A 26,429-nucleotide genomic window follows, 5' to 3' on the forward strand; every position below is an offset into this window, starting at 1 on the left:
TTAAAGCAGTATGTAACAAGCAAATATACAGTGTATATATGAAGTGTATAGGACAAATTAAGCATTAAAAATGTTTCCCAAAGTCAAGTCACAGAAGCAAGTAATGTTCCTCAAAAAGTAAATCATAGAATCAAGTCAGTCAGTTACTGAAATCAACTATTACCTAGCTCAGGTAGGGATAAGCAGAATGCTCCTACTGCTACATGCTTCTAATGCTCAAATTTACAGAGTACCAATTACTGGAATCCAAGTGTGATTCATTACAAAGAGGCAAAATTCAATTTATCCGAAGCAGGCAAAATGACAGTTACACAATATTACCACAGGCTACGATAGTCAGAATTAAAGGAAAGCTTACACTGCATTCAGAAAGCAGAGAGAGTCAAACCGCTGCATAGCTTAAGCAGTGGGCAAGTCTCAATGTCTCCGCCAAGGAGGAGCCCATCAACTATTACAACATGAAACGTGCACTGTGGTTTATTGCTTTGGCACTAGTCTGGGCACTTTGCTGAAGCACAGAACATGCCCCTGTTAAACAAGCAGCAGTTGATTCCTTCACTTAGAGGGCTTGGACTTAAATTTCTACCCTGATCATTAGTGACTGTCTCAAAAAAAAAAAAAAGTTTCCTATAAGAAAAACAGATCTTCGGAGATCCTCAGCAATCTTTAAGAATTAGTTAATATTTGTTGACAGAACAAACTGAGCCTCTTGGAATTCTTTTCAGCGATGAAAGAATCAGTGCATCTTCATACAGAAACAACTCAATGCTTCTTACTAAGGGGGAAGGAGAGTAGGTGGTCGGCTGGTTTGCCAGCCTTTCCAGCTCTTCTTGATACCAATATTTCCTGGCTAGCACAAAGGCCTCTTATATAATTTATTATTACATTAAACCGGAAATCAAGACTGACAAAAGTTACCCTATAGATTTGAACCGGGGAACAGGAGTGTCTGCAGAAGCAGCATCTGCTCAAGCAATTTGTTCCTTTCTGTTCCCATGATCAATTCCCTCAGCCACAGAGCAGCTGCTGGAACTTTAATGTTTCTTCTTTACTTGAAGCTCTAATAAAGAAGTCTATCCATTCCTAAAGAGGAAATATGGTTTGTGGGTTTCTTTTTTTTTTCCTCTCTCAAAAACATCACTGGTAACAAGTATAAAAGTATATGCTAAGACTAAGAAGTATATGGTAACAAGTAAGAAGTATATGCTAAGAGTTACTGCTATACAGAAAGCTCTTACAAAAAGCTTCCAAGATGATTTTTTTTTTTTGCTAGAGTCCTGATAATATGCAAAGAAAAGTTGATTTCAATGTAATGCTTTCTAAAAACAACAAGCCTAGATTAACATAAAGACACCACTCTTAAATAACAGCCCAGAGAAACCCCTAAAGCATATTACACTGTAATACATTATCACACTCAATGTAAAAGTGCAAACTCTATGAACATGCGCTGATGTTACAAACTTAATACTAACAAGTATTTTCACATGACAGATCAGAATAATTAAAGCAATGGGCTAAAGTGAGCTTCTATCTTCTCAGCACAGTAGATCCAAAACTCTATAGCAGTTTCCAAATGTCAACATTTATTTATTACTTCCTTCTCCTGCCACAGCTCAAGCTCTTCCACAGTTTTAGCTCCAAAATAGAATTCCCCAAGAAAAACTCAATCTTCTTGGAACTTGCAATGAAGTGCTTGCTATTTATTTTTTATCTTTGTATGTAGATAAAAATTGGTGTCTTCAGCTAGTCAGTGCACACCATGGCTGATTGAATTATCACTTAGAAGGGCTTCATAAATTGTAACGTGACCACGCACACGTTTACTCTGAAGCCTGTGTTGACTTAGTATTAAGGTACCGATCTCTCTGGTAGTAGCAAGAACTTCTGATAAGTAGTGTTAATCTCTGATTAAGTTACATTTGTAATCTTCTAGATTTACAGAAAATAAGTAAAAATAAAAATCATTCCCCTCCCTCCTCGGAAACATCTCCTAGCTTTCATTTCTCTGACAAGCTGGTCTCCCATCACTTTTGCTGGAACTTGTAAGTATTTGCAGATATTATTTGTTTTAACTGAAGGTGTACCTTCAGTTTTCCTCATTGTCAGCTTTGAGGTTTGTTTTCCTGACTGTGCATCCTTTCGGTTCCCAATGCCTCTTTTTTAGATAGATAGATAAATGAAAGCAAAGCTCATCCCCTACTCTAGTTGCAGTCATTTACTGCCACAGTGGCTATTGTATCCCATGGAATCAGCTTAGGTGCTACTGATACTTTCCCGTATTTTTTATTATCTATCCAAACACCGGCATGAAAGATGGTAGAGTATAAATACATGGTAATAACTTTATATTTCTTTCACAGAATTAAACGTGTTTCCTCACAATTAAAAACAAAAAAAACACAGTGGCATTCAACTATTTTTCTGCATTTGAGCTTAATACCATCTCAATGCAGCAGTGAGATGGAGATGCCCATTCCCATGCCCACCTTGTTAAACAGTCTAGGGCCTGTGGCTCTAGGGCAAAGTTTACTGCTCTAAGTGTGGCTCCAAGCTCTGATAGATAGTAAAAAGATTATATCAGCAGAGAAACAGAACCAGCAAATACACAACAGTCTGAAATACAATCATTCTCTGAAGTTTATTACCAGAACACATCTTGAAAATGAAAGCTAACGATGCTTGAGACCATTTTTAACTTCAAATAGCCTATAAGCCTCTAAACACTTCTGAGAAAGCTAAGCAGAGTAAAAAGTATCTGTTGTTAATTTTCTGGGATATGAGAAATGGCATTTGTCAAAAGGTTAGCCTTTAATCTTGTTGTCAGCTGTCCATTTTAAGAAGCATAGTAAAAGCTGCTGAGATATATGGTCTCATGATGTAAACAAAGCAAACCTGCAACAGGCAATCTTATCATTGTAAGATCTGTTATACCCATACATTGGTGGTTTTAAAATTTAAATTCTGCTCTGACTCACATTTTATGTTTGTACATGAAACAATTTCATTTGGGCTCTAGCAAAATACAAACAGAAGATAATCCAGCACAGAATGCTCTCAGACATGGTTTGCAGGATATGAACCCGCAAAAGATAGATCTATTGTACTTCAAACCACAAACCCAGGCTCCTTCAGGCTTCGTAAAATTTCATCTAGATCTTATGCTGACATGTGTTTATCTTCTACCATGAACAACATACTCTGAAGAAAAAAAAAATACAGCTAAGCACATCGCAAAGTTCTGGACTATTCTGAGTTAAAATGAAAGCATCAGCTCTACGTGCCTTGGCACCTAGCTAACATTTTCTTTAGGTGATAGATCTCCTAAGAAAATATATTACCCTTTACTTACTTTGCCTTCTCAGTTAAAAACAAAAACTTTATATAAGTTGTATTTCAAAGTACCTCCAATTTTGCCTTTCAGTAATAACTAAGTAGTAAAATGTATAACACCTTACGAGTAACAAACATTTCCCTTTATCCCCTATTAATACACAAATCAGACTTACATGGCAATATATCCTTGTATCTATTCTTTTTAACATTTTCTTCCTTTTCACCGGTGGCTGTTGGGTAGATCTTCTCTGTTCTATATTTTGTGGATAATCTTCTTAACCTCTGAAATAAGACATATACATTATGTTTTCAAGTCTTAAGGCAACAGAAACAGGCATCAGCTTCAATTATGAAGTGTAAGCAGATCATTTAAGAAAACTTCTATCTTTTTACAATATTCACTACGATATACATACATATATTAAAAAAAAATAATTATCTAGGACTTTTAGATCATCAGCAGTTTACAGCGAAGTCAAAACCAGCTCATGATACATGGAACTTTTGATAAGTCACTACAATGTGGTCATACAGCTATACTTCAATTAGAACATCGTCTGCCTTGTTAGGGAGCAATGACTGCATTAAGAATACCTGTGAGGAACAGGAAAATCTGTTACTGCCCACAACATCCATAGGAACACAACAGAGCAGGTTGGCTTAAGAACATCTGTTATTTTGCTTCGAAGCTCATGGCTTCCCACACACAATTGATCAGGAAGCAGAACCTAGGTTTTAGCAGGTATCGATTCCTAGCACTGAACTCCTGTTGAGTTTCAAGCTCATCTAGGAAAAAAGAGGGTTCCTGACACTCAGGTATAAGCTATTCCCAATTAAGATGAGTGACAGGAGGTCTGTTGAATTCACAGCAGTACAGTTTTTCTTTTTAAAATCCCCTTGATCTATTTCAAATCCTGGAAATTTGGAACAGGCATAACCTCTAATAATAAAAGCCCGCCCATCCCTTCCGGCAACGTAGGAAATAACAAAAGCAACACAGCTTTCTTTCATCCCACTCAAGTTATGCATTTACAGCCTTCAACTGAGGAGGAAGAGTACTTCTGTTAGATTGCGTAGACCTTCAGATTTAAAAAGGAACTTGAAAGACCTCAAAAACTGAATGCTCTCTTCCAGCTAGAACAACTTAGTTGTAAAACCAGCCACTCCACTGACACACTGACATGATGGTGGCATACAAAATGATCAAGAGGAAGACAGAAGTCATTTTTCCATTGAGAGGTGCTGTGCACAGGTAGATGGACAGAGGTTGCTCATGCTTCCCATCCCACCAACTTTGATGCCTGGTGATCACCCCTCAACATCCAAAATGTTTGTAGCTTTTTTTTTTTTTTTGGTGTATGTGTGGGTAGGCTGCAATTGAGAGAGGTTGGTTGTTAATTAGAAATGTACATCTTGTTTATTACAGTATGCACAACAGCATACAGGCAGGACATCATCAGTAAAATTTGAGCTGGCTAGAAAGCCACTTCTCTTCCTGAATTATTCTTAGATTACCAACACACCTGGGAGACTTGCTATACTCAATTTAACAAAGAAGTAAAACTGAGTTGGTAATTCAAGTTCTCCAATAATTCTTCCAGAAAAAAAAAAAAAAATTAACATTTATGCTACTACTTAGAGAAAAATGCTTTCATTAAATTTGTCTGGATGTAGAGAAAAAACAGAGTAGACAAAATTTTGCATGGACTTTGTTTACTACTACATGTCTAAATCCCTAACAGTAGTATTTACAGAGCAATAACGATGGCAAAGTAAAATAAAGCAAATCAAGAAGCACACATTTTCAAGGTAATTCCCAAAGGACCTTTTTTTTTTTTGCAGATGAAACCACTGAATGCTAAAAAAAGCAACTGAATTAGCACACAGGGTTTTTTCTTAAAAAGCACTGCTCTTGAAAAACTGGCAGCGTTAGTCAACGCAGAAAAAAAACAGTAAACATTTGGAGGTGGGATAGCAAGTCTGACCAAATGCTGATCCAAGTGCTAGATACATTATCTGAAAACATTACCACAATGAACAGAAAGATTCAGTTTTTGAACAGACATCTTAACAGCCCCAGGGAAGAAGCTTCCATGCAGACTACGCTGATCTTTGCACCACTAAAACCAAATCTGCAACCTATCTTCCTGTGGTGGTTTTACCCAGCTGGGCAGCTCGACTCCGCCACAACCACTCTCTCACTCCCCCTCCTCAAAAGAAAAGGAAGCCAAGGCCACATGGAAGCACAGAGGGAAGAAAATTACTCTCTACTTCCCATCAGTGAGCGATGTTCAGCCACATCCCGGGAAGCAGGGCCTCAAAATGCGTAGCAATTGTTGGGGTGGGCAGACATCTTCATCACAAGAGCCTCCCCCTCCTTCCCCTTTCCCAGCTTTTACTGCCGAGTGTGGCACCACACGGTATGGAATATCCCCTCGGTTTGGGTCAGCCGCCCTGGGGATGTCCCCTCCCCACCTCCTGCCGGTTGTGGGGTTTGGAGGAGCCGTGAGGCGGTGCCAGCAGTGCTCAGCAGCAGACACAACACGGGCTGGATATCAGGGCTGCTGCTGCCAGTGCACAGCACAGCGCTTTGTGGGCTGCTGCCGGGAGAGTTAACTCCATCCCCGCCACAGCCAGCACGCTTCCACAAAGCAGGCAGTTGGAAAAGCTCCCCTGTAATGTGTGACAGACAAAATACCAGGGAGTGGTCAACTGTGCATGGGAGACACGGTCCTACACTGAGTCATAAAGGCTGGAAGAGACCTCCAAGATCACCTGGTCCAACCACCCCCTGCCACCAATGCCACCACTAACTCATGTCCCCAAGCACCACGTCCAACCTCTCCTTGAACACCCCCAGGGACGGTGACTCCACCACCTCCCTGGGCAACCCGGCCCAGTGCCTGACCGCTCTTTCTGAGCAGAAATGGCTCCTCATTGCCAGCCTGAACCTCCCCTGGCACAACTTGAGGCCATTCCCTCTGGTCCTGTCACTAGTTATATGCGGGATGAGGCCGAACCCCGGCTCCCCACAGCTTCCTTTCAGGTAGCTGTAGAGAGCAATAAGGTCTGCCCTGAGCCTCTTCTTCTCCAGAGGCAACACCCCCAGCTCCCTCAGCCTCTCCTCACAGGACTTGTGCTCCAGCCCCTTCAGCAGCCTCACAGCCCTGCTCTGTACACACTCCACGTCCTCGATGTCCTTCTTGTAGTGAGGGGCCCAAAACTGAACACAGCACTTGAGGTGCGGCCTCACCAGAGCTGAGGAGAGGGGATGATCACCTCCCCGGTCCTGCTGGCCACACTAACGCTATGTAACATTACCTGCAAAGGAAAACAAATGCTGCCAGGGCTACCAAGGCTGGACACTGAACCAGGAGTCTAAAAATAGCAAAATAAGCACACATAATTCGGCGATATCAGCTAACAACCGCAAGACTAAAGTAGTTCGAAACAGGCTCTAAGCCTCCAATCCAAGAAAAAAAAAAAAAAAGAGAAAAGAAAAAAAAAACAAGAACAAAAACCACCAAGCCCCACAAAGAGAAACAGTGATACTTCCCCAGCATAGCCACAAATATGAGTTTGTATATTGTTCCCCATCTCAACCTGGTTGTGGCTTTTTGTTTTTCATATTATTCATCTTATTTTTATTGGGCTAAGTACTCTGGCTGTGCTTAGAAAGAAGTAGCAGAAAAGTTTAGAGAAAAAACAGCCTCTGAAATGCACGAGTAGAAGCAGAAGTTTTTTTTGCACGAGAAGAGATACTTGAGGAAGTGATACAGGAAAAACAGTAGGTAACAAAAAGCACCCTAGGAAGATGACCTTTTGTGCTTTGCCTATTTTAAAGGCACACAAAAAACCACCAGCGTCAAGGGTACAGCATGGTTCTGCTGTAAAGCCAGAATACCAAGAAGTGCCTAATACCAGCTTCCATTTCTAGCAACTGATGCTATTAGAATTCAGCATATCCTCTCCTCTGCACGGCCCACTTGTTGTAACTCTGCAAAACAGAGTGGAAAGGAGGATTAGCACAGGCCAGCTCCGAGGCAAAGACCAGAAATGAAACACAGTATGATTCTAACAGACATCTCTGCTCCTAAAACACTTCAAGACCCATGCTTTTAACGCTTATTTGTCAGCTGTTCTCTGGCTTGGGTAATAGAAGATAGGTACAGTCATAAAAGCAACCAAAAAAGAATAAGCATTTTTATGGTTTGTAGCAGTGTCTGCTACATAGAATAGTACCTACTTCATGCTTTGGAAGGGAAGGATTTGACTAGAGCAAGGGAAGAACCCTGAAAACCACGCCTTGAATGAAGTAGCCCAGCAGAAATGCAGGCTACAGCAGCAGAACTATCACTCCACACAACAGAGGACTTCTGCAGAAAGCAAAGGACACACGTTGCTGGTGTAAGATGTAAGAGAGATTTGGTGCTTCCCAGGCTACAGCCTGGAGTGACCAGAAAAAGTCAAATGTGTGCAACAGAGCGGGGTAATGACAGGGCAGAGGAAGAAAGAGTTTTGTTCAGACTACATTAAGCTGTTGACAAGATATCCAGCAAGATCCGTCACAGTCCACTTCCATGCTAATTCATAACAAACAACTGTGGGCAACAGAAAGCAGCCCTCACATTTGGGCTGAATCAGTAAAACCGCCAGGCTGCTCCCCAGCAGCTCCCTGGGCGCAGAGAGCCAGGACAGGAACAAGCCCAGTGCCTCCACAGGCCCTGCCCTCATGCTTCTACATCCACAAAGCAGCTGTGCAGCACCTCAAATCTTCTCCTGGGTGCCTTTTAAGACTGAAACGGTCAAAAAGGAGCTGAATATTCACGGTATACTTTAAGAACTATGTTCACAAGGCCTTAACTTCCAGTCTCATTTCATTAGAAGCGCTGAGTTTAGTTTCACCATGCTATGAAGCGGGCTGTGGGACAGGGACAGACCCCACAGGATGCTGGGGCAAGCCTTGGGAAGTAGCCTGAATTTCAGAAACATGCTTCCAGCCTCTAGAGCAGCTTATTATGACAAATTAGTACAGTGTTTTTGAGGAAAAAAAAAAAAAAAAAAAGACTTGACATGAAGCAAGTGGAACCACACTATATCAAAGAGAACATAGTCCAGGCAGCTCAGGAAACTCATCTGACTTCCAGTCAAGCCTTTTTGTCTATTTTACCCTTTAGAAAGCCTGTCAAGATGCACGGCTTAATGCCAGAGAAATGCTGTTTGCGGATTAAAGAAAATATTTATACTGCTTATTGAGATTTGAAGAACTCGCTTTAAAAGCCTGAGCATTATTTAAGATATAAAAGCTCTTCTGCCTCCTCTCCGGGCTTCTTCGCAAGGGAAGCGTGACAAATAATGTCACTTATTTAAAGCCCTCAAATAATCTCCTAAGACTTATCCGACATTTCCAACCGTCAGCAGCTCTGTTAACAAGAGGCAGAGCCGGGCAAACACTGCTGTTTTGCCTGCCCTGGAGGAGCAGGGTGCAGCAGCAGCACCCACTCCAAGGCTCCCACAGCGCAGTCGCTGCGTGGCAGCGGGCACCAGCCCTCGGAAGTCCTCCACGGACAGCTACAGCAGCGGAGGCGTGAGATAACACCAATCACACTGAAACATATTTTGCTTTGCGAAATTCACTTCAATTTTGCATATTAAATATGCAAAAAAAAGAACCCTGAAAATTAAAGAAAACTTTCCATAAAAATTTGCTTAGTAGTCAAAGCATAAAAAGATACTGGCAAACACTTGAAAAAATGTTGCATCAATGAACCCATTTCATAAGACATTTATTTCTAGCATAGATTGAACCTTTCATTTTGCTTACTAGAAGCAGGAAAAAAAATAAAAAATTAGTTATGATACTAATACTTAACACACACATGAAATCACAGATAAACTTAATTTTTGAGAGTATCCCTTCTACCACTCTGCCTTAGGAGTATTTTAAAAAGTTTATATTTGTCTGACTGTAAATGGCAGTCTTTCCCCAGATATTCCTGTCAGCTTTCAAACAGCTATTTCTGAGTGTTCCTAACCCTTGTGCTGTAAGGTAAAAGCCTTCCCAAACACCAACCAAGCATAAACAATGAAAGGAAAATGATTCAGGTCCATAGAAGAAAAGCTTCGCTGTATCTCAACCTTTACAGATGGCTTTGGCTACCAGGAATAGCCCGGATCTAACTTATTTATCTGAAATGAAGCCCTAGCAGGACATTGCAAGCTGAAGTGATAGAAAGAACCGAAGCGAAGAGGGAGAAGTGTGTTACCTTTGTGCTCCCTTCTAGCAACGCCTACCCGCTCCCGAGCTCTACGCTCTCCTACAAGGGAATCTCCTGAAGTGACTAACATATGAGGCTGACAACTAAGGTCTCTTGGGCACTCCATCTTCTGTTTCATAGCAGGTCAACAACTAGTCTAGAAAACACCACCGTGCTCAAAGAAGCTGGTGTGAACTCCATGAAAGCCCCCCCTGAATTTCCCAGGGAACTGGGAACGCCAGTATTTCAGTATTAGATGGCATATTTTGTTCTACGTCATCTTAACTCAGGTTGGTATTTTCCCAAGAAAGAGGGGAATTTGTGTTGTTTCATTAGAGATTTAGATTCAACAACGAGCATTAGTCACAGCCGACAACACTGGCAGGTCCACACGCAGGGAAACCAAATGCCAGTACTGAGAGGAGCCAGGGAAGGCGAACATCCTACCTTCTTCAGTAGCACACTTAAACTGGAAACAGGTAAAAAACAACACACAAACAGCATGCTCTTAAGAATTAGGTAATGCCAGAGTGAGACCTTTGTTTTCCATCTTTCCAAACCAATAAAACATTTTGCTTGACAGAAATATTAGGACCAGAACTTATACTATATTAGAATAATATAAGTATTATCCCATACCACTAACGACTAAGGATGCCTTCACACAGGCCTATTGTCAAAACTTGGGCTGACTGCTTCAAAAGCCTTCCTTTTCCTCTCTCATTTCTGAAACTATCTTTATAGTATCTGTATATTAATCTTTGCTTAAATTAGCAGTGCTATCAATTACAGTTGACATGTTCAGCCTAATAGCAGAACACCCTACCTACCGTCAGTGATGGGCTAGCTTCACAGGGATGGAGCAGACTAAAGAGGTTTGTGGCCTGTTGATGAGCAAGTAACCAAACAGAAAAAGCAAAACATTCAATTACTACAGCATAATCAAATTTTAGTTAATAAGTTATTAACATCTTCTTTATGATATTTTAGAAAGCTCTGCTGCATATTCCTTCACAAGCTCCTATTTTCTATCCCTGAAGCACGCTGATCCCTTCGCACGACCAATTTATTGCAAGGACTGCTACAAACACACCACTTCAAGTGAAAATGTGCAGGACAACACAGCTGACAGAACACCAGCAGCGAAGGTTACAGGCTATGAATGACAAATGTGAAGGTTTCTATTAATCTGAGAACATCTGATTAGGAAACAGCCTGACTGCTTTGGTTTGAAGTCTGGGAAGCACATCTCAGTGTGAAACCAGAAAATGCATTTCACGTTCGTGCACACCATAACGTGCTTCTTAGCAGTGCTGAAGGAATTCAGGAGTCATTCTTGACAGAAATAAGCCTCTGATTTTTGCAACAGACCACAATGATTTTTCAGATCATAACAGCAGCAAAAGGAAACAAAACACTTGAATAAACAAGGAAACAAAGCTCACAGAGAACAAACTCCCCTCCTTAAGAGCATAATTTCCAAGTTACTGGATTTGCTACTTCCCTCTTATTCCTGGAGTCCTAGGTTACGGTATTTTTCACATGCTGACAGCACTGGTATATTAAGAACTGCACATTTAATCTTGAATTCCCCTTCAAGTCTCTTTGAACACACAGAGCTTTGATTCATCTTGCCTTGCTATGGGATGCTCCTACAGAAAGCTGTGGGGAATAATTTTTAAGAGAATGGTTTTTACCACACTCCAGGCGATGAAGTGTTTCAATCAACATGCCCACAAAAAGATCCAAGAGCTTGTTGGAAAACAAACAGCTATGAAATACAATACAAAACTAGGTTAATTGTAGCATATAAGATATGCCATCTTCATATGTAAGCCTTCTATACCAGATCTCCTCACCGACTCATTTTTTACAAGCAGTTGAACTTACAAATTAAGACAGCAAGTAAAGGTTTGAGTTGTCCTTTGTACAGCCTTCTGCAGGTCTTCAGAACTAAAACCATTCATTTCTGGATGAATGAATGATGACTGCCTCTAATGTGAAAACTCTTACAGCTTGCTGAATACTTATGCATGCCAACCTACTAAATGCAATGTATATCTTGAAATAAGGAAGCAAAAGAGTTTTCCCACCTCTACACCTTTTTGCAGCCTTTTCTTCACAACTCTGTAATGTCAGCTCTATTAGTACTGTACAACTTCACTGCCAGCATTTCAACAGTTTAGCTGACTCGTTCAAGAAACTGACAGATGCATATTTTAAGTCTCATTTAGGTTGAATCCACATTCAGCTCAGAGCCAGGAATGTAAGGTCTTATCACACGGTGCCTATAAATAACTTGCAAGAAGAATTGGCAAACTCAGTCCAGTTTCATTACATGCGTATTTCCTTTGCAGCAGGAAAACCCTGTACCACCGCACAAGGGTACAGCGATGAATAACCCATCCACCTCCCATGGCTTCCTACGGAATTGGGTTTAAGCACACTAGGGGGACAACAGGAAAGGTTATTTCTTGTGGCTGTTATGCAAGATGCCATCTATATGTGCACTCCGTGGAGGGTTACAGCGCCTTCTGAATCTCTGGGGGATTCAGCAACAACACAACAAGAGGTCAGCTGGGGGCGTACACAAATATGCCCCCAGAGACAAGACACAAACATCTTGCTGCCAGGCATCCAAAACCAGGAGGAAGATTACTCGGTCTTGTTGTAATCCCAGTGATCTGAGCTGCTCAGTAAGAACTGGTTTCACTAATATTAAGCAGAGATTTACCAAAAATGCAAGGATGTAGACAGCAGTTTGACAGTTCTCCTCATCTCAGTCAGCAAAAGCAAGGAGAAGCAAACCTGCAGCACCAACACCAGCACAGCAGAGGGCTGCTGAAAAGCCTTGCCAGGAGCACATTACAGAGCAAGTGTGAGAAAGATGGGATGAACTTCCCACTCCAATGCCAGAGGGGGCATTTTGTTTGTTTTAAAGCCATGAACTGATTACAGGTCCGGGTAAAAATTCCACAGAAGCCTCCCTTTCTCTTCTTCATAGCTCCAGGAGAGGTGACCATGGTACAGCCTGCTATTGAGACAGAGCTAGCTCTCAAGTCCAACTTAAATTTTGATGGTCCTGGATGTGATGCTGACACTGTCGGCATAATATCTGAGTTGAGTGAAGGCTCCTAAGGCATGTGCCCTTCACCAGAAATAGAGATCAAAGCAGAGGCTCATCCTTCCTCCTTTGTGAAGCATTTCAGCTTTGGTGGGAAAGTCAAAACCCGATAGCTATGATGTGACAGAGACATATGCCGGAGTACCAGCACTACCAGGAACGAGTCACAGAAGCATAGAAGAAAGCATCTAGTGACAGCTTGAGGCTTTCTCCACTGAAAACACCCCAAAGGCGAGAGGTTTCACTCCAGCTTGATCGGGCAGCCAGAAGGAACTCAAGCAAGGCTTTTTCCCAAGCCCTATGGCCATTCACTGCTGGCAGTGACTCCCCAGCTCCTTCATTTCAGCACTTCTACCCTAACCCACACCACATCCTTAAAGCACAAAAACCACGGTGACAGACATCCAACAGAGAAGCTATACAGCCAATACAGATCACGTACGGCTCAAACAAGAAGCATTAGGAACTGAACAGCTATCATCTAAACCTCTTCTGCTGAAGAATATTTAGCTTAACCATGTTATTGCTCCCTGAGAAATGTCACAACCTATTAGCACCAAAGTTTTCTTCCTGACACTCTTTACCATTCCCTTGCTGTTGATTTCACAGTATGTGGAATGAGGCATCAGATGCCACAAATGATATATCTTGCTTCTGGTTTCACTCAGTTGTCTGTTCTACTTCAGGAGTTAACACTTGAAAAGTTTTTCTCCCTCTTCCTTCATAAGGCCAAAGACTCTTCCTCTTTTCCCACGCCTTGGAACACATTTCCATGAGTTCAGTGATTGTTTTCAGTTCAATTCATATTAGGCAAAAGAAAAGCATCACAACTGAAACAGGAAACAGCGAGCTTTCACTCCAAAAAAAGTAAACTAGGATTTCCTACCTGCTGGCCCCCAATACCAAAGCTGCCATAAATAAAGGCACATGAGAACAGCCATAAAGCTTTTATTAAACCTATACCTCTAGCAATACAAGTAACAACACTTAATAAATACTTAGTCCAGCTTCATGATGTTCAGTCTCAAGCTGCATTATTGCTTTTACCACGCTGTTGAGCTGTATTACATCCTGTCCTTGCTTGCCCCCACAAGAAGTCTGCTACAGCCGCACGTCCTGCCATGCGCCTTCCAAAAAGGCAGTCGGGCTCTTTATCAGCTGTGCTTTGTCTGTTTTTCTGAAACAGAGGTACTGCCCCATAAGCCTTTCACTGAGAAAGGCTCTATGCTGAAAAGCTGGAGCCTTACACACGCTCTGGCAAAAAGCACAGCTGTTTGTGCTATTGAGAAGCACTGCAACCAGCATCTGGTTTGGGGTTCATTACCTCACTGAAATTACCTTTCTGAAACACCTGGGGAACTCAAAGGTGCTACTCCTTTCTGTTAGGTGACGTCCTTTAGCATACAGCTGAATTGCTATGCGATGACATGAGCTCAGGGTGAAATATACTCATGTCAGGCAATTCCAATAAAAATGTGCTGGTTTCATCTTCTGCCAGGTCTTTTTTTTTTTTTTTCCCAGAAGCAGGCTTGACCCTTACATAGAAATACAGTGTCTGTAAAGACTCAGTAATTTAGAGCCCATAGCATTCAGCAGGCAAGATGAGGATGCTGTTAATGTAGTTTTGTTAGTTTATAATCGGCAAGCAGAACACCCACGGGGTTTTAAGGATTGCTCCCCCCTCAAAAACAAAACAAAAACCAGTAACACAAAAATGGGAAAAAGAATGTTTCCAGAGAAACACAAACAAGAAAGCTTTTGACTGGCACCAAATCAGTACATCCGTGCAGGAACATGTACAATTACAGTTGAGTTGATGTAAATACGCAGTTGATACAAAAAAATAAAAAAAAAAAAAAGAAAAATGAGGGGGGAGAAGGTATCAAAGAGAAAACATGTTTACTATCTGGAGAAAACATGCTTAAAACTATTTTCACCCCTTCTTTGAGGCTGTGTCTGGAAGCCAAGGAATGTGCTAGTTATAAAGAGGTCATTTATGATGGAGCTCAATAGAGTTTTAAGAGCCAGGAAGTGGCCTTATTAAAGATACAAACTTGTACTAAGACTTCTGTTGTAGGAACCCTAGCTAATAGCCATCACAATATTTATGGATAGGCACGCAATTTTGTACCCTAGTTGTTAGTAGCATCTCTCAAATTTTGGCTAACTAATATATCCCTGGGAGTTCAAAAGAATACATCTTTAACCAGATGATGCCAATTCTGGTTTCAAGACGAGGTAGAACAGAGAATGCAATGGCCAACAAAATTCTCATACTTACAGCACAAAGCCATAAAGCAACTACCCAGATGAAACCAAAGCAGCAATTGCTAGTACAGAAACAACAAACATAGACAATAAATTACTCACTAGAATAATTTTCACTATTTCTCTACGTCAAAGTTTATATTTTAATGGTTGAACATTCAAGAGCTGGAAGTATCACAGTTAAATGCTTCAATAATACAAGCTCTGATTTAGATTGGTTTGCCAAATTAAAAAAAAAAAAAAGCTTAAACCCCTTAATCTGCACACACACCTTACTGTACACAATTCTCTTCTGTAATAGTAATGTGGGTGTACACGAAGCACCTTCTACCAGCTTAGAGCACTATTGCTCGTTCAGGAAATACTCATCTCATTTTCTTTCATGAGCTGCTTCTAAAAGTGGAAGAGGCTATAGTTTTTTCCTTTAATATAAGGATTTCAGATATATTTTTGGCATGCCATCTATGTTTAAAGTTCCAGCGGTAACCTTAATCACGGGTATTCTCAGGTTTTATATTTACCCATGTAAACCCAGAAGTGACTAGCAAAAGAAACACTTGCCTATTCTGCAGCCTCATATCAGGAACACCCAGAGGCTAAAACCTTACAGTGAAGTTACTAAAAGCAATTGAAAATCCTGCTTTAGTCTGGTAGTTTAACTGTTATAAACCACAAATGTTCTAGTGGAAATTTTCAATTCTGAAGATGTGTACAAGCTTGCATCAAACTAAAGGGTCAAGCAACAAACATTTTCTATGTATCCTCTTAAAAAATAACTCACAACCTAAATCCCTGATACATCTAAAATGAAGTCTTTATATGTGTGTGTGTATGTGTATATATATATATATACACACATATATATATATTCTTGCCTTCTGTACATCAAAGCTGAAAGTCAAACTTGAAATTGATTTCCAGCCCTTTTGTAGGTTGCCTTTACTGCGTTTATAATTATCTCCGAAACCCGTCTATTCTGAAGACCAGAGAAATCCAGAGTAATGTCTCCTTCATAACAAGTATACACTCCATCACTGAAAGAATTCTCAAGTAGCCTCTCAGTGTTTGTACCCTGCAGGATACGTCTGTCACACAGACAGTGTGCCAAATAGAGCCCTTCTACAGTGCCAAGTTTCAACAAATTAAAAGGTACTAAAGTCATCAAGTGAAGTGAGTCTGGTTCAGGCAAGTGCCTTGTCAATCAAGGTGCTGATTTTTTTTTTTTTTTCCCAAATAAACCTCAATTGTTGCCGCTTTTAAAAGCTGCATATTTACTGTTCAGGATGCAGAACTAGACTGTTTGTTTGGTAAACAATAGCCAAACCCTCATTAGTTCTTATGTATTCTATTTGAAACACAAACAGCTTTATTCACCACCCCCAGGTTCTGGATGATAGATTTACTTCCAGGTATTTCAGAAATGCACAGGAATACCTTCAGATCTAACCTCAAGATGCTTATCTACAATCCTCATCTATGGAGTAAGTGACAAAGCAATAAGACTCCATTTCCTTTCTTGGGAAAGGAAGCTGTTCTAATCCGAGCCTCAAGTCAGGATTTGATACGGTGCCAATTCAAAAGAAGAGCATGTGAATTTTTTACAAGAACTCAGGCAAGAACCAAGTCTCTTCAGTCTGCTTTTACTAAGAAAAACATTGAAAGAAAAAATCATTTGACTGGAAGGATTTCTCCAGTGGGGCTTCTCAAAAAAAAAAAAAAAAAAAAAAAAAACAGAAAAACACAAAAAAATACCTTCTTGGGCATTTTCTTGGAATTTTCATTCATGACTTCTCACTAAAACCAGATCATACCAACAGACTTTTGGATGACGAAGCCAGAAAGCCATCAATAAAGAGGAAGATGACAGCGTTACAAAAAGCAAGGAAGTAGACTTTTGGGACAATAGAAAGACTGAGCTTTAAAAAAATGCTAAAAAAGTGGCATAGCAGAAGCTAACAATGAAGGTGACACATGTATACAATTAAATTAACTAAGTGGCAATTCCTAAGTGTTTACAGCAGTCACCCGAAGAAATAAGACAGGATATTTAGTGACAAACAGGCTACATTCACTAGTAGGTCCAGTGTGCTGGAACGTTTCTAGAGACAAGACAATGTAAGCTTCCAATAGCCAAAAGGAGGCAGAAGCTATTTTCTTCTTCCATCTCAATTTCAATAACTGACTAGCTGAGGCTGTGATTCTTCTTTTTTGATGGACCGTATGCCGTTTTTCTTCAGAGTCCAAAATAAATAAATTTGGTTCAACTTCAAACTACCGAAATCTTGCTTGCAGCAAAGAAACATGCAAATTTTAACTTATCTATTGCTTGCATTTCCTAATGCCCTTTAGCATGTAAGTATTAGTATTGTTTAAGTTTCATTTTCCTGTTATTTCATATAAAACATGACCTTTTTTCCACATAGATGCTTTTGGTTGTCAGTGCCTGGTTTTACTTGAAGATATTTTTACTGTAACCAATGAATGCCAGCCTAGCAATTCATAAAATAATCTTAGCATCCTTCAGCATAAAAATCAATGCTTTCTCTTGATGAGGAAGCAATATTTTCTCTTTTAAATCCTGGCACCAAACATTTAAGTCTAACACCCTCATTCTACGCACTGTCAGCCTACACTTTCTCTGACAACTCTTCCACCCATTGAACACGGATGGCCCAGGAGGTTTCATTTTTGATTTTAAGTGCCTTGAAACTAGTTTTTAACCTCTTTTAGAAAGTTACTGTATAGTCAGCAAACCCCCAGAAGGTGTATTACTGTAAATCCTTAAATCCTTTGAGATCAAACAGGGACCTGCAGCAGGCGTGTTAGCCCACATCAGCTGTCTGATACCCAGCAGAAGGTACCACATGGAACTACTAAACTATTAGGTTTAACTAAGAAAATAAACATCACATTTTGAAGACTGAGCAAAATATCCCCAACAACCAACAGCAATGAGTCTGACAACGTAACCCTGACATCTTACAAGAAGTTACACAAAAACTGCTAGTTTTTTTTTCTTCTGTATTTTGTTTTTCCTTCACAAAAACACCTAGAAACCTAAATAAAAGCACATTTTCGGCTTAGAAAGATGGGCTTAAGCAGCAGTTGGCTCGCACAGTGCCTGGGGAGCCCATCCACTAGGTGTCAGTGTCCTCTCGGCAGGGGAAGGCCTCAGGTGGCACCGAGAAGGCAGCCCACGCTTCTTGGTTTTGGGGTCAAGTGTAAAGGAGGAAATCCATCCAAAGCATCCCTACGGCCACCTGGGCCATGGCAGAAGCAGCAGTAAGAGTACACAGGACATAAATATAGCCCTCGTCCTCAGGTTTAGCCAGTAAGGTGAGAGGGTGAAGCTCAAGAGCTGTTTCTCAGACGATTCCTGAGGAACCGTACAGCACAGCTGTCAATATGAAGGCACTCAAAATCAGCAATAAAGAAGCTGAAAGATAAAAAAAAAACTTCTGCTTCTCAGTTCCCAAATTACCCACCCCCCAAAAACAAACAAACAAACCACAAAACCAGAGTGCCTTTGTACAAAAAATAATACAAGAATAGGATCTACCTATACCAAACCGAAACAAGGCCTGAAGAGGCCAGAAGCAATAGGTTACGTGATCATAGCACAGTGTGAAATCCTCCGTGATAAAAATGGTGGCATAAAGCCACCACACCCTGTGAGGCAGAGAGCAGAAGTCAAAGTTCGGGCCCACATGTGCGTGGTGGAGGAAGAAATGGGTGTTTCTATTCACATGCACTAAATCTAGATATTCAGAACAAGTCTAAGTTTGGGTCTGGAAGGAGAACAGAGATATAAAAGGAACATGAAATTTCATGGACAGACTGCTCACCGGGAAGCTAATGCCAACCTACAAGCTACACAAGACTGCCAGGGCAGCAGGGAAGCAGCACTAACACACCTCACAAAGGCAGAGACACAACCAAGGTGTGGAAGCAAGGCAGGCCAAGCTGCTGTAATACAGACATTTACATACCTGGCACTGGGCAAGACCTATGCTATCAAGGAAGCAGGCACAAGAAACCTGGCAGGTCATGTGAAGGTGACGGGGAAGGCTATGAAGCTGAGAAAACAAATTTGAGAACCACAGCACATGCTGAGGTGGAAGGGACGCAGTGGGTTGCAAGGTACAGGCTTCTCTTTTTGAGGGTATCACATCAGTTTCCTAGAGACATCTCTACTCCATCCCACAGCAAGAAAACCCCTTTGGTATATAATAAAAATGGTACATTTGAGCAGGCACAGGACCTGGCTAAAGACGCAGTTCCAGCAGAACCACCCCCAGTGGTATTTGGTATCCTTGCCAGACAGGAAAAAAAAAGAAAAAAAAGTTTACCACAACTTTTCCCTTTAGAAATGGGAACTTAAAAAAAAAAAAAAAAGAGGAAGTTGAATGAAAGGAAATTATACAGAGCTAAAAAAGTAAAGCATTTGCAAGCAGTACAGGGCCTGTCTCATGCTCTGGGCAGCGCTACCTCCCACTGCCCCGGGAGCCCTCTCAGTGGCAGACTGACTGAACTGAGGATGCCTTCTTTTCTTTCTTTCTCTCAGTATTTATTAGCCAGAATAAAGTGTTAGGCTAGGAGCACATTTGATATTTCATATTCTGATATTTAATATGCTGAAAGAAACCATATTATACCCTATGATTCAAAAATTCATCTATTCCTCTTCCTTCTCAGTGCAATACACATACTGCTAACTACGTGCAACAGATTTCTTTTTTAAAATCCCTTCCAGGCAGCATAATACAGTCTCCCTGATGCTGCTGCTTTGTCCCAAATACCACAGGTGTACTTATGATAGTTTCCATAGCACTTTCACTGTCCATGTTCTGTAAGGCAGTTACTTTCAAGGGAGTGTTCCCTCTACCCAGCTCCTATTTGTCTGAGCCATCTTGTACCGTTTTGCCTCTTTGTTCGTATGCTGTCAACCCAAAGAAATCCCCAAACTGCCCTCAGTATGGAAATAATTTCAGGGTTTTCTTCCCTGGTGCACACACACACCACAGGAACGCTGTGTGAGCTGCTCTGTCTTTTTCAGAGCCAATTGCTTTGACAATTTAAATGAACAAGTGGCCCTTCAAAACAAAGACAATACTGGAAACATCCTGACCAAATACCAACTCAGATAACACTTCCTAGAAGTCTTATTTACACCCTGCCACCAGTGGTTGGTCAAAGGCAGCAGAGGCACGGCTGAGCAGCGCAGTCACCCACTCACCTTTCTCCCCAGTTAATCACACTTATTGCAACGCCCAGCAGATTCTTATTTACATGCCACTAAACAAGCCAGAACTAAAAATATTTATAACATCTTAAGATCCTTTCCAGGCAGCCTAAGATAACGTCATTCATATTATTCCTTTGTCCCAAACACCACAATTAGAGTTATTAATATTCAACTCATTTACTTTGTTCAAATAACAGGCCTATCACCTCAGCCTTCACAAAGCAAAAAATAACTTTCACAAAGCAATACTTCCTTCTAAGCTGATTATTATGTAATTACATTACTAATTATTCTGTATTTAAATATTTAGATGCCATCAAAACCCTCTAAGTTACAAATGCGAATGGATTCATGACATTTGGTGGAACTCTTCAGTTTCCTATTTTAAGGTATTGCAAAATAGGATAAAACAGCAGAAGTAGATTCTCGGCCTTTACATTTTAAAGGCCAATCACAGAGGTAATCTAAAGGAAAGTAACCACTTTGGATACAATTCCGATGGCTGACTTCAGGTTTTAACAAAGTTATATGGTCTGTGGTTAGAGCAGTAAGTGCACAAACTGCACTCACCCACTTCTCTCCCTCCCATGTCAATTCCAGGCTGTCCAACTCCTGGCACAATGAACCACTGGTAGGACACTGGTTTTATACCCACAAGCAGGCAAAGGTTTTAGCTGGACTCTTTTTACTATGTTTTTTTTACAGCTGCTATTTATACAATAATTTTAAGATTTTACATATCAGTCACTTACTAGTTGCCCCAGACACTTTTAACATTTTCCTCCTCAGCCTTAACATTTTCCTCCTCAGCCTTTTATTTCACTTCTCTTTATTTTTTTTCCCCTAAGACTTTAATCTCCTTTATTGCAATTCCTTCCCCATATCAGCCCAAATACTGCTTTTATTCTAACTTGCTACTGACATTGGCTGCAGCCCACGCTGGCCCATCTAGGAACAGGAAAGTTGCTCAATACCAAATGCCTCCTTTCTCTGTTTATAGATACATTTCAAAAAAATTCTCAGAAAATACTACAGCTGTGGTCAAATTCACATTCTGACTCTGGAAAAACGGAAGCCAAAGACAGAATTAACAAGGTGACAGGGTGAGAAACTACGGCCGCCAACAAATCAGGAGAGACACCGGGCAGATTAGCATCACAAAGCCCACTGTCTGCAGAAACTGGAGTTCTGCCTTGTTTGATTGCAAATACTGGTGACAATTCCTGGCACAAACAGAACTGCTACCCTTTTGCTGCCTCTTTCAGCTCGGTGGATTGCTCAACATGCATTGCAGAACGAGCAGCAGGCTGCTAACCTGCTAACGCAAAGAAGCTGCAAATACCTTGTGGAGTTGACGCTGCATTTTAGCGAGCTGAAATAGGAAGGCATCTCCTGCCTTTGACTGTATCCTCCTAAAGCTTTTGCTCTTCACTGCTTTTTTTCTCCATCAACAAAGTTTTGATCTCCTGAAAGAACAACTGAAATTTACAGCATCTTACAGAGCACTGAACTTGCAGCTGTCAAAATCAGAGGACCAACACTTAATTACACTTTTAGCCAACGGAAAAGTTTGTGAAACCACCAGTCACGGCTCCTCAGGGTGACAAAATAAGTAGATGAAATAGAGCAAACGAGGAAAGTTGCATTACAGTTACTTCCTCAGAACAGATCTATCACAGCTGCGCTTGGAAAGGCTAGACAAGAAAGAATGGAATCTAGAATTTTAGATTAAGATAGGAAATAGTAAAAGCAAGCAAAGCATGGGTTTCTTTTTTGTTAAAAAAAAAGGAAAGTGATGCTACATAGTACTGAATAGCTTATATGAAAGAGGTTGCATTGCTATTTATACTCATTAAATAACTACTTGACTTGCTTTTTGGTTTGAAAACAGGTAAATCTTCAGTCAGCAAAAAATAAAACCTCTAAAATCCTAACGAGGCTACTGCCTACTACAGTATTTCTGGCAAGGAAATGAGCTAGATAATGTGTGCAGTTTGGATTGGGGTGAAAAAATTGTTTCCAAATACCAGAACACCCCACACTTAGTAAAATGTTTTAAGTAAGTAGGACACAGTTTTCTCAACCTTATTTTCCCTCGATGCAAGCGGCAGCATTCCAAACAAAAATCAATAATTTTAAAATACCTCGATTTCATTTCAACAACCAGTTAAGCATCTGCTGCAGCCTGACTTTAAAGAACAGCAGCATTTTTCTAAAGCTCTCGCCTCCTTAATCCTTGTGTGCTGCCTTCCCTTAAAGGCCACCTTCTTCTCATTCCCAGTTTCTAGCATCACGCATCAGTATTCCAAGGGGTAAGGAGAATGGCAATTAATGCTAATGAGCCCAGACAGGAATACACATTTGTCCTTAAGAGACAGTAAGTGCATGACAAGTAATAGGATGAGACATGCAGCATTACTACCTCCTGGCTTTAAAATGCAAACTACAGGAAGGCTTACAGGGCGGCCAAAATGAATCCAGTCACAGCAGCAGTGATTTATCAGCGTCTCACCAGGACACAGCATGCCTTGTGGCGAGCAGCACCTCGTGTCTGAACGCCGATGCACACGCTGCTTGAGAGAAGGTTGCACCACGACCCCAGTGCAAACTGCACTGCTGTTCTCTGTGTGTCAACTGCGCCCTTGTAGCTGCCAGGTTTTAATGTTTATTTCAAGATAGTCAAATGAGTTCTTTGGGAACCTTGGTGAAAACCAAGCTTGGACAATATGGTTCAATATTAGGGCTCCTCTTTGTGAGGAGACAGATCCATAAGCAACTGACTGGTCCAATGCTAACACTGGAAAGTTAATCCTGGTGAAATGAACAGGCCATAACATGAAAACTGATAGGGAAGAGTGTGCATGATGATTCTTACCAAGGCCCTTTCCAATGCAAATAAAGAAAGCCCAACTGAGACAAAAAACAGACTTACATTCACAATAACTCTGGAGAAGCCATTTCAGTCCCTGAAGCTGCTTTTTACCAGTCTGGTTAAGCTTCACTGTCCTGCTTCCCAGGCTTCTTGCCTCACTGTCCAGAGCTCACACACTAAGATTTTTACTTATTAAACACGTTGATCAGAGCTAAACAACATTTGCAAGCTAACTTTCTGTTGAAAAGGATAATAAAACCAACAAAATGCATGGCTAAGCTGTTCTGTACTGAGTTTAAAACCACCCTCAAACAGGGCAGCCAGCTGTACATGGGCCATTTAGTTCAGTAAAACAAACAGGACAAAAAAAAAAAGACTCATTACCTTCCCTCTTATTATAACCCAACAACTGATCAAGCAATTAATGCTTGCGCAGCTGAAAAGGGTACCAAACTACACTACAATTACTTGCCTTCAGTTCCTTAAATCCATAACCTGTATAAGCTAATGCTTGTTCTGAAGAATTTCCTGGCTAAAGGAAGACAAAGATGAGGATGGACAAGGACATTGAACTCATTCACACCGTTTTCCACTCTCTTCTTCCACTCGCCCCGCAATGGCATCACCATTCCCAAAACAGTAACAACCGATGGCTTAAATATGAGGAAGCCATCCCAGCACTACAGTGGTAAGAATAGGAGTAAAGTGGAAAGGAAAAGAGAAGCCTTCAGAAGCAGAATGAAACCAAAATATCCAAGACAGCTCTGAGCTGAGATGTGCTGAATCAAATACACAGGCTGTAATTTGCGTACGATCTGACACACGTACTAAGCCCAGTGGAAAACGACACACTTCGCCGGGGTGATCCAACTACTGGCTGACAGAAACGTACAATTCCCAAAGGGCATCTTGTTTATACAGTGCTCAGAAGCCAGATCCAACAACCTCAAGATAAATCAAGAGACAGCCGTAGAGGAAGGCAAAAGGAAGCCCACAAGCACCAGCATTTCCACCATGCCATGGAAGAAAATTTTTTGCAGGAGATGCCCTTCAACAGACACACCGCATAAGCTAAGTTCCCCAACAAACTGTTCCTTCTGGAGGCATTCACAAGCCCAGTTTATAAGCCACATTATTTTTATATACTTTCCACTCCATGTGACACCGACATGCCCACTACGCTGACCTAACACGGGAAGCACAAAATCACAAGCTCTATCCAAACGAATCTTCACTTTGAGCACGTCGAGCTGGTGGGCTACATTCCTCTCAACAGAGCATTTCATGTTTTCAGTTGTTGCCAGTCAACAATAAATTCCGCCAGCACACTAGCAGGAATCTGGTATGTTAACAGAAAAAGGAAAAAATAATCATACGAATCTTGTAAGTAAATATTGACTCTTTTGTGACTCTCACTTCTCTTGGAAGAGTTTGCAAGGAACAGCAGCTGGAAAGTCTACACGAGTACGACTCAAGGAACTCATGACTTCAGGTTTTATAGTGCCATTACTACAGCCCCATCACACCTAAAGGACACGGCACTGAAATGCAAGGACAGAAGGAACTCGCTGTCGCATTTATTTACTGGAACTAATTCCAGTGACCCCCTGACGAGCCCTATTAGACCCTTTCACCTGACCAAAACCACGGTCGCGTTTAATTCAAGGTACCGTCTCTCTCAAAATAAGTCAGTTCACTACTTAATTATATCCCTGACTGAGTTCTCTTTTTACTTTGCTACTGCTTTTCTCAACCTAAATGCATCCTGGCCTGATGCACATTTAATACATTTGGAAGTTATCTTCATCTGTACAAGCTAGAAGTACAACAAGGTAATAATCACTGAGGTTTTAGACACGCACGCAGTTTTTTCACGGGATGATCATTCTGCCTTGCTTTAGCAGCCATGGAGCATTTTTTCTACGAATACAGGAAGGGAAGCCTATTATGTATGCTATACGGCTGTACAAACAGGATGCTGCCTTCGTTTTCACACAATCACCAACTTAAACAGCGTGATGCTTTTTTAAACGCTCGAAGGATGCGTTGCTATAGCTTTGCACCCAAAATGCTGTCATGTGTACTAATGTATAAACAGGCAAACCTGAGCTCTCCTTCAGGATCTTCTGTATTAGAATTAGACACAGAATTGGCCAGCATTTTAACGGTAAATATTTCCCCTTAGGAAATGGCAGTTTGTAAATGGATTTATTGCAACAGCCTGTTGACATTAGGATATGAACCTTTATTTCAGTTTTACTGGTCCCTCAGTTTAAATCATTCACTTACAAGCTGCAGATTCATGTAATTTGTAAAAACACAGCTAGGCTTCTTCCCTCTGCCAGTTTCATGTATTCAGGTTTCTACCTGTTTTTTCTTTTTCAGAACAACAGAAATAGTAAGTTGAAGTCCTAAATAACTTGCAGGCAGCATTTTCATGATAATTAAAAAAAGAACTGAAAGGTCAAATTTCACCATGTTCATAAAAATATTAAGAAAATATCTGGCACCAGTTTAAAGTGCATCCGGTGCAATGTTTCTACAGAATATTACAACAATTTCATGGTAATTCCCACAGCAGTTCTATGGAACAGCCTTTGAAAAACTTCCACTTACAGAGGAAAATACAAAAAGGCTGTGATTATTGTTTTGTGAGTGCCTGCAAGACGGAGCGTCCAGCAGGATGACAACTTACAGCAGAACATTCAGCTTGAAGAACTGACTTGTGCCCAGAGCTTTGGTGTATTTTATGGCAAAAAAGCTGTTAAAGAAAGCAGAATAGGTCACACATCCCCCTTCTGGGCCTACTCTGCTAAGAGTGGAAATAACAGAAAAATAAAGCTTTTTATAAAGATAAGGCATTTCTTCACTACAAGTCAATTGCAGTGAGAGGCTCGAGTACTTTTCCTGCCTAAAATCATTGTCATTTTTCTCCATTCACATTCGCACGCAGCTATATTTATGCTACCTCACAGGAAACAAGTTAGTGTTCGTTTTACTTTTTTGTTTGGTCATAATAAAAACGCATCTTTGGGTAGCCACCTATGCTGCTAAAAATGGAAGTCTCAAAGAAAACCAAAAAAACAACTGTGAAAGAAAAGATACTTACAGCGATCTGGGGAGACTCGCAATATCTACGAGATTATTTCCTTCCTTTAACAGTTTGTGCAACAGGGCTGCTGCCCGAGAGGCAATTTATTCTAAATTTGTTTCTGCAGGAATTCCCAGTTCTTGAAGCAGTTAAACTAACCTACATATACCCTTCCCTCTAGAATAGGGCTTCATTTTCCAGTTTTATTTTGAGCGAAATTGTTCCCTTGAGTGCTC

At 40.9% G+C, this 26,429-nt stretch overlaps 1 protein-coding gene across 1 annotated transcript in view; it reads right to left on the reverse strand.

Annotated features, from left to right (window-relative positions):
• The window catches only part of PTPN12 (protein tyrosine phosphatase non-receptor type 12), a 74,640-nt gene that overhangs the window by 38,567 nt on the left and 9,644 nt on the right, over positions 1 to 26,429 (reverse strand). The window contains exon 2 of the mRNA XM_027459634.3: positions 3,510 to 3,618. Within this exon, the coding sequence (XP_027315435.3) occupies positions 3,510 to 3,618 (109 nt within the window). The remainder of the gene's footprint in view (positions 1 to 3,509; positions 3,619 to 26,429) is intronic.

This window comes from Anas platyrhynchos, chromosome 1, assembly GCF_047663525.1.
Source record: "Anas platyrhynchos isolate ZD024472 breed Pekin duck chromosome 1, IASCAAS_PekinDuck_T2T, whole genome shotgun sequence".
In the NCBI taxonomy this organism is placed as follows: domain Eukaryota; kingdom Metazoa; phylum Chordata; class Aves; order Anseriformes; family Anatidae; genus Anas; species Anas platyrhynchos.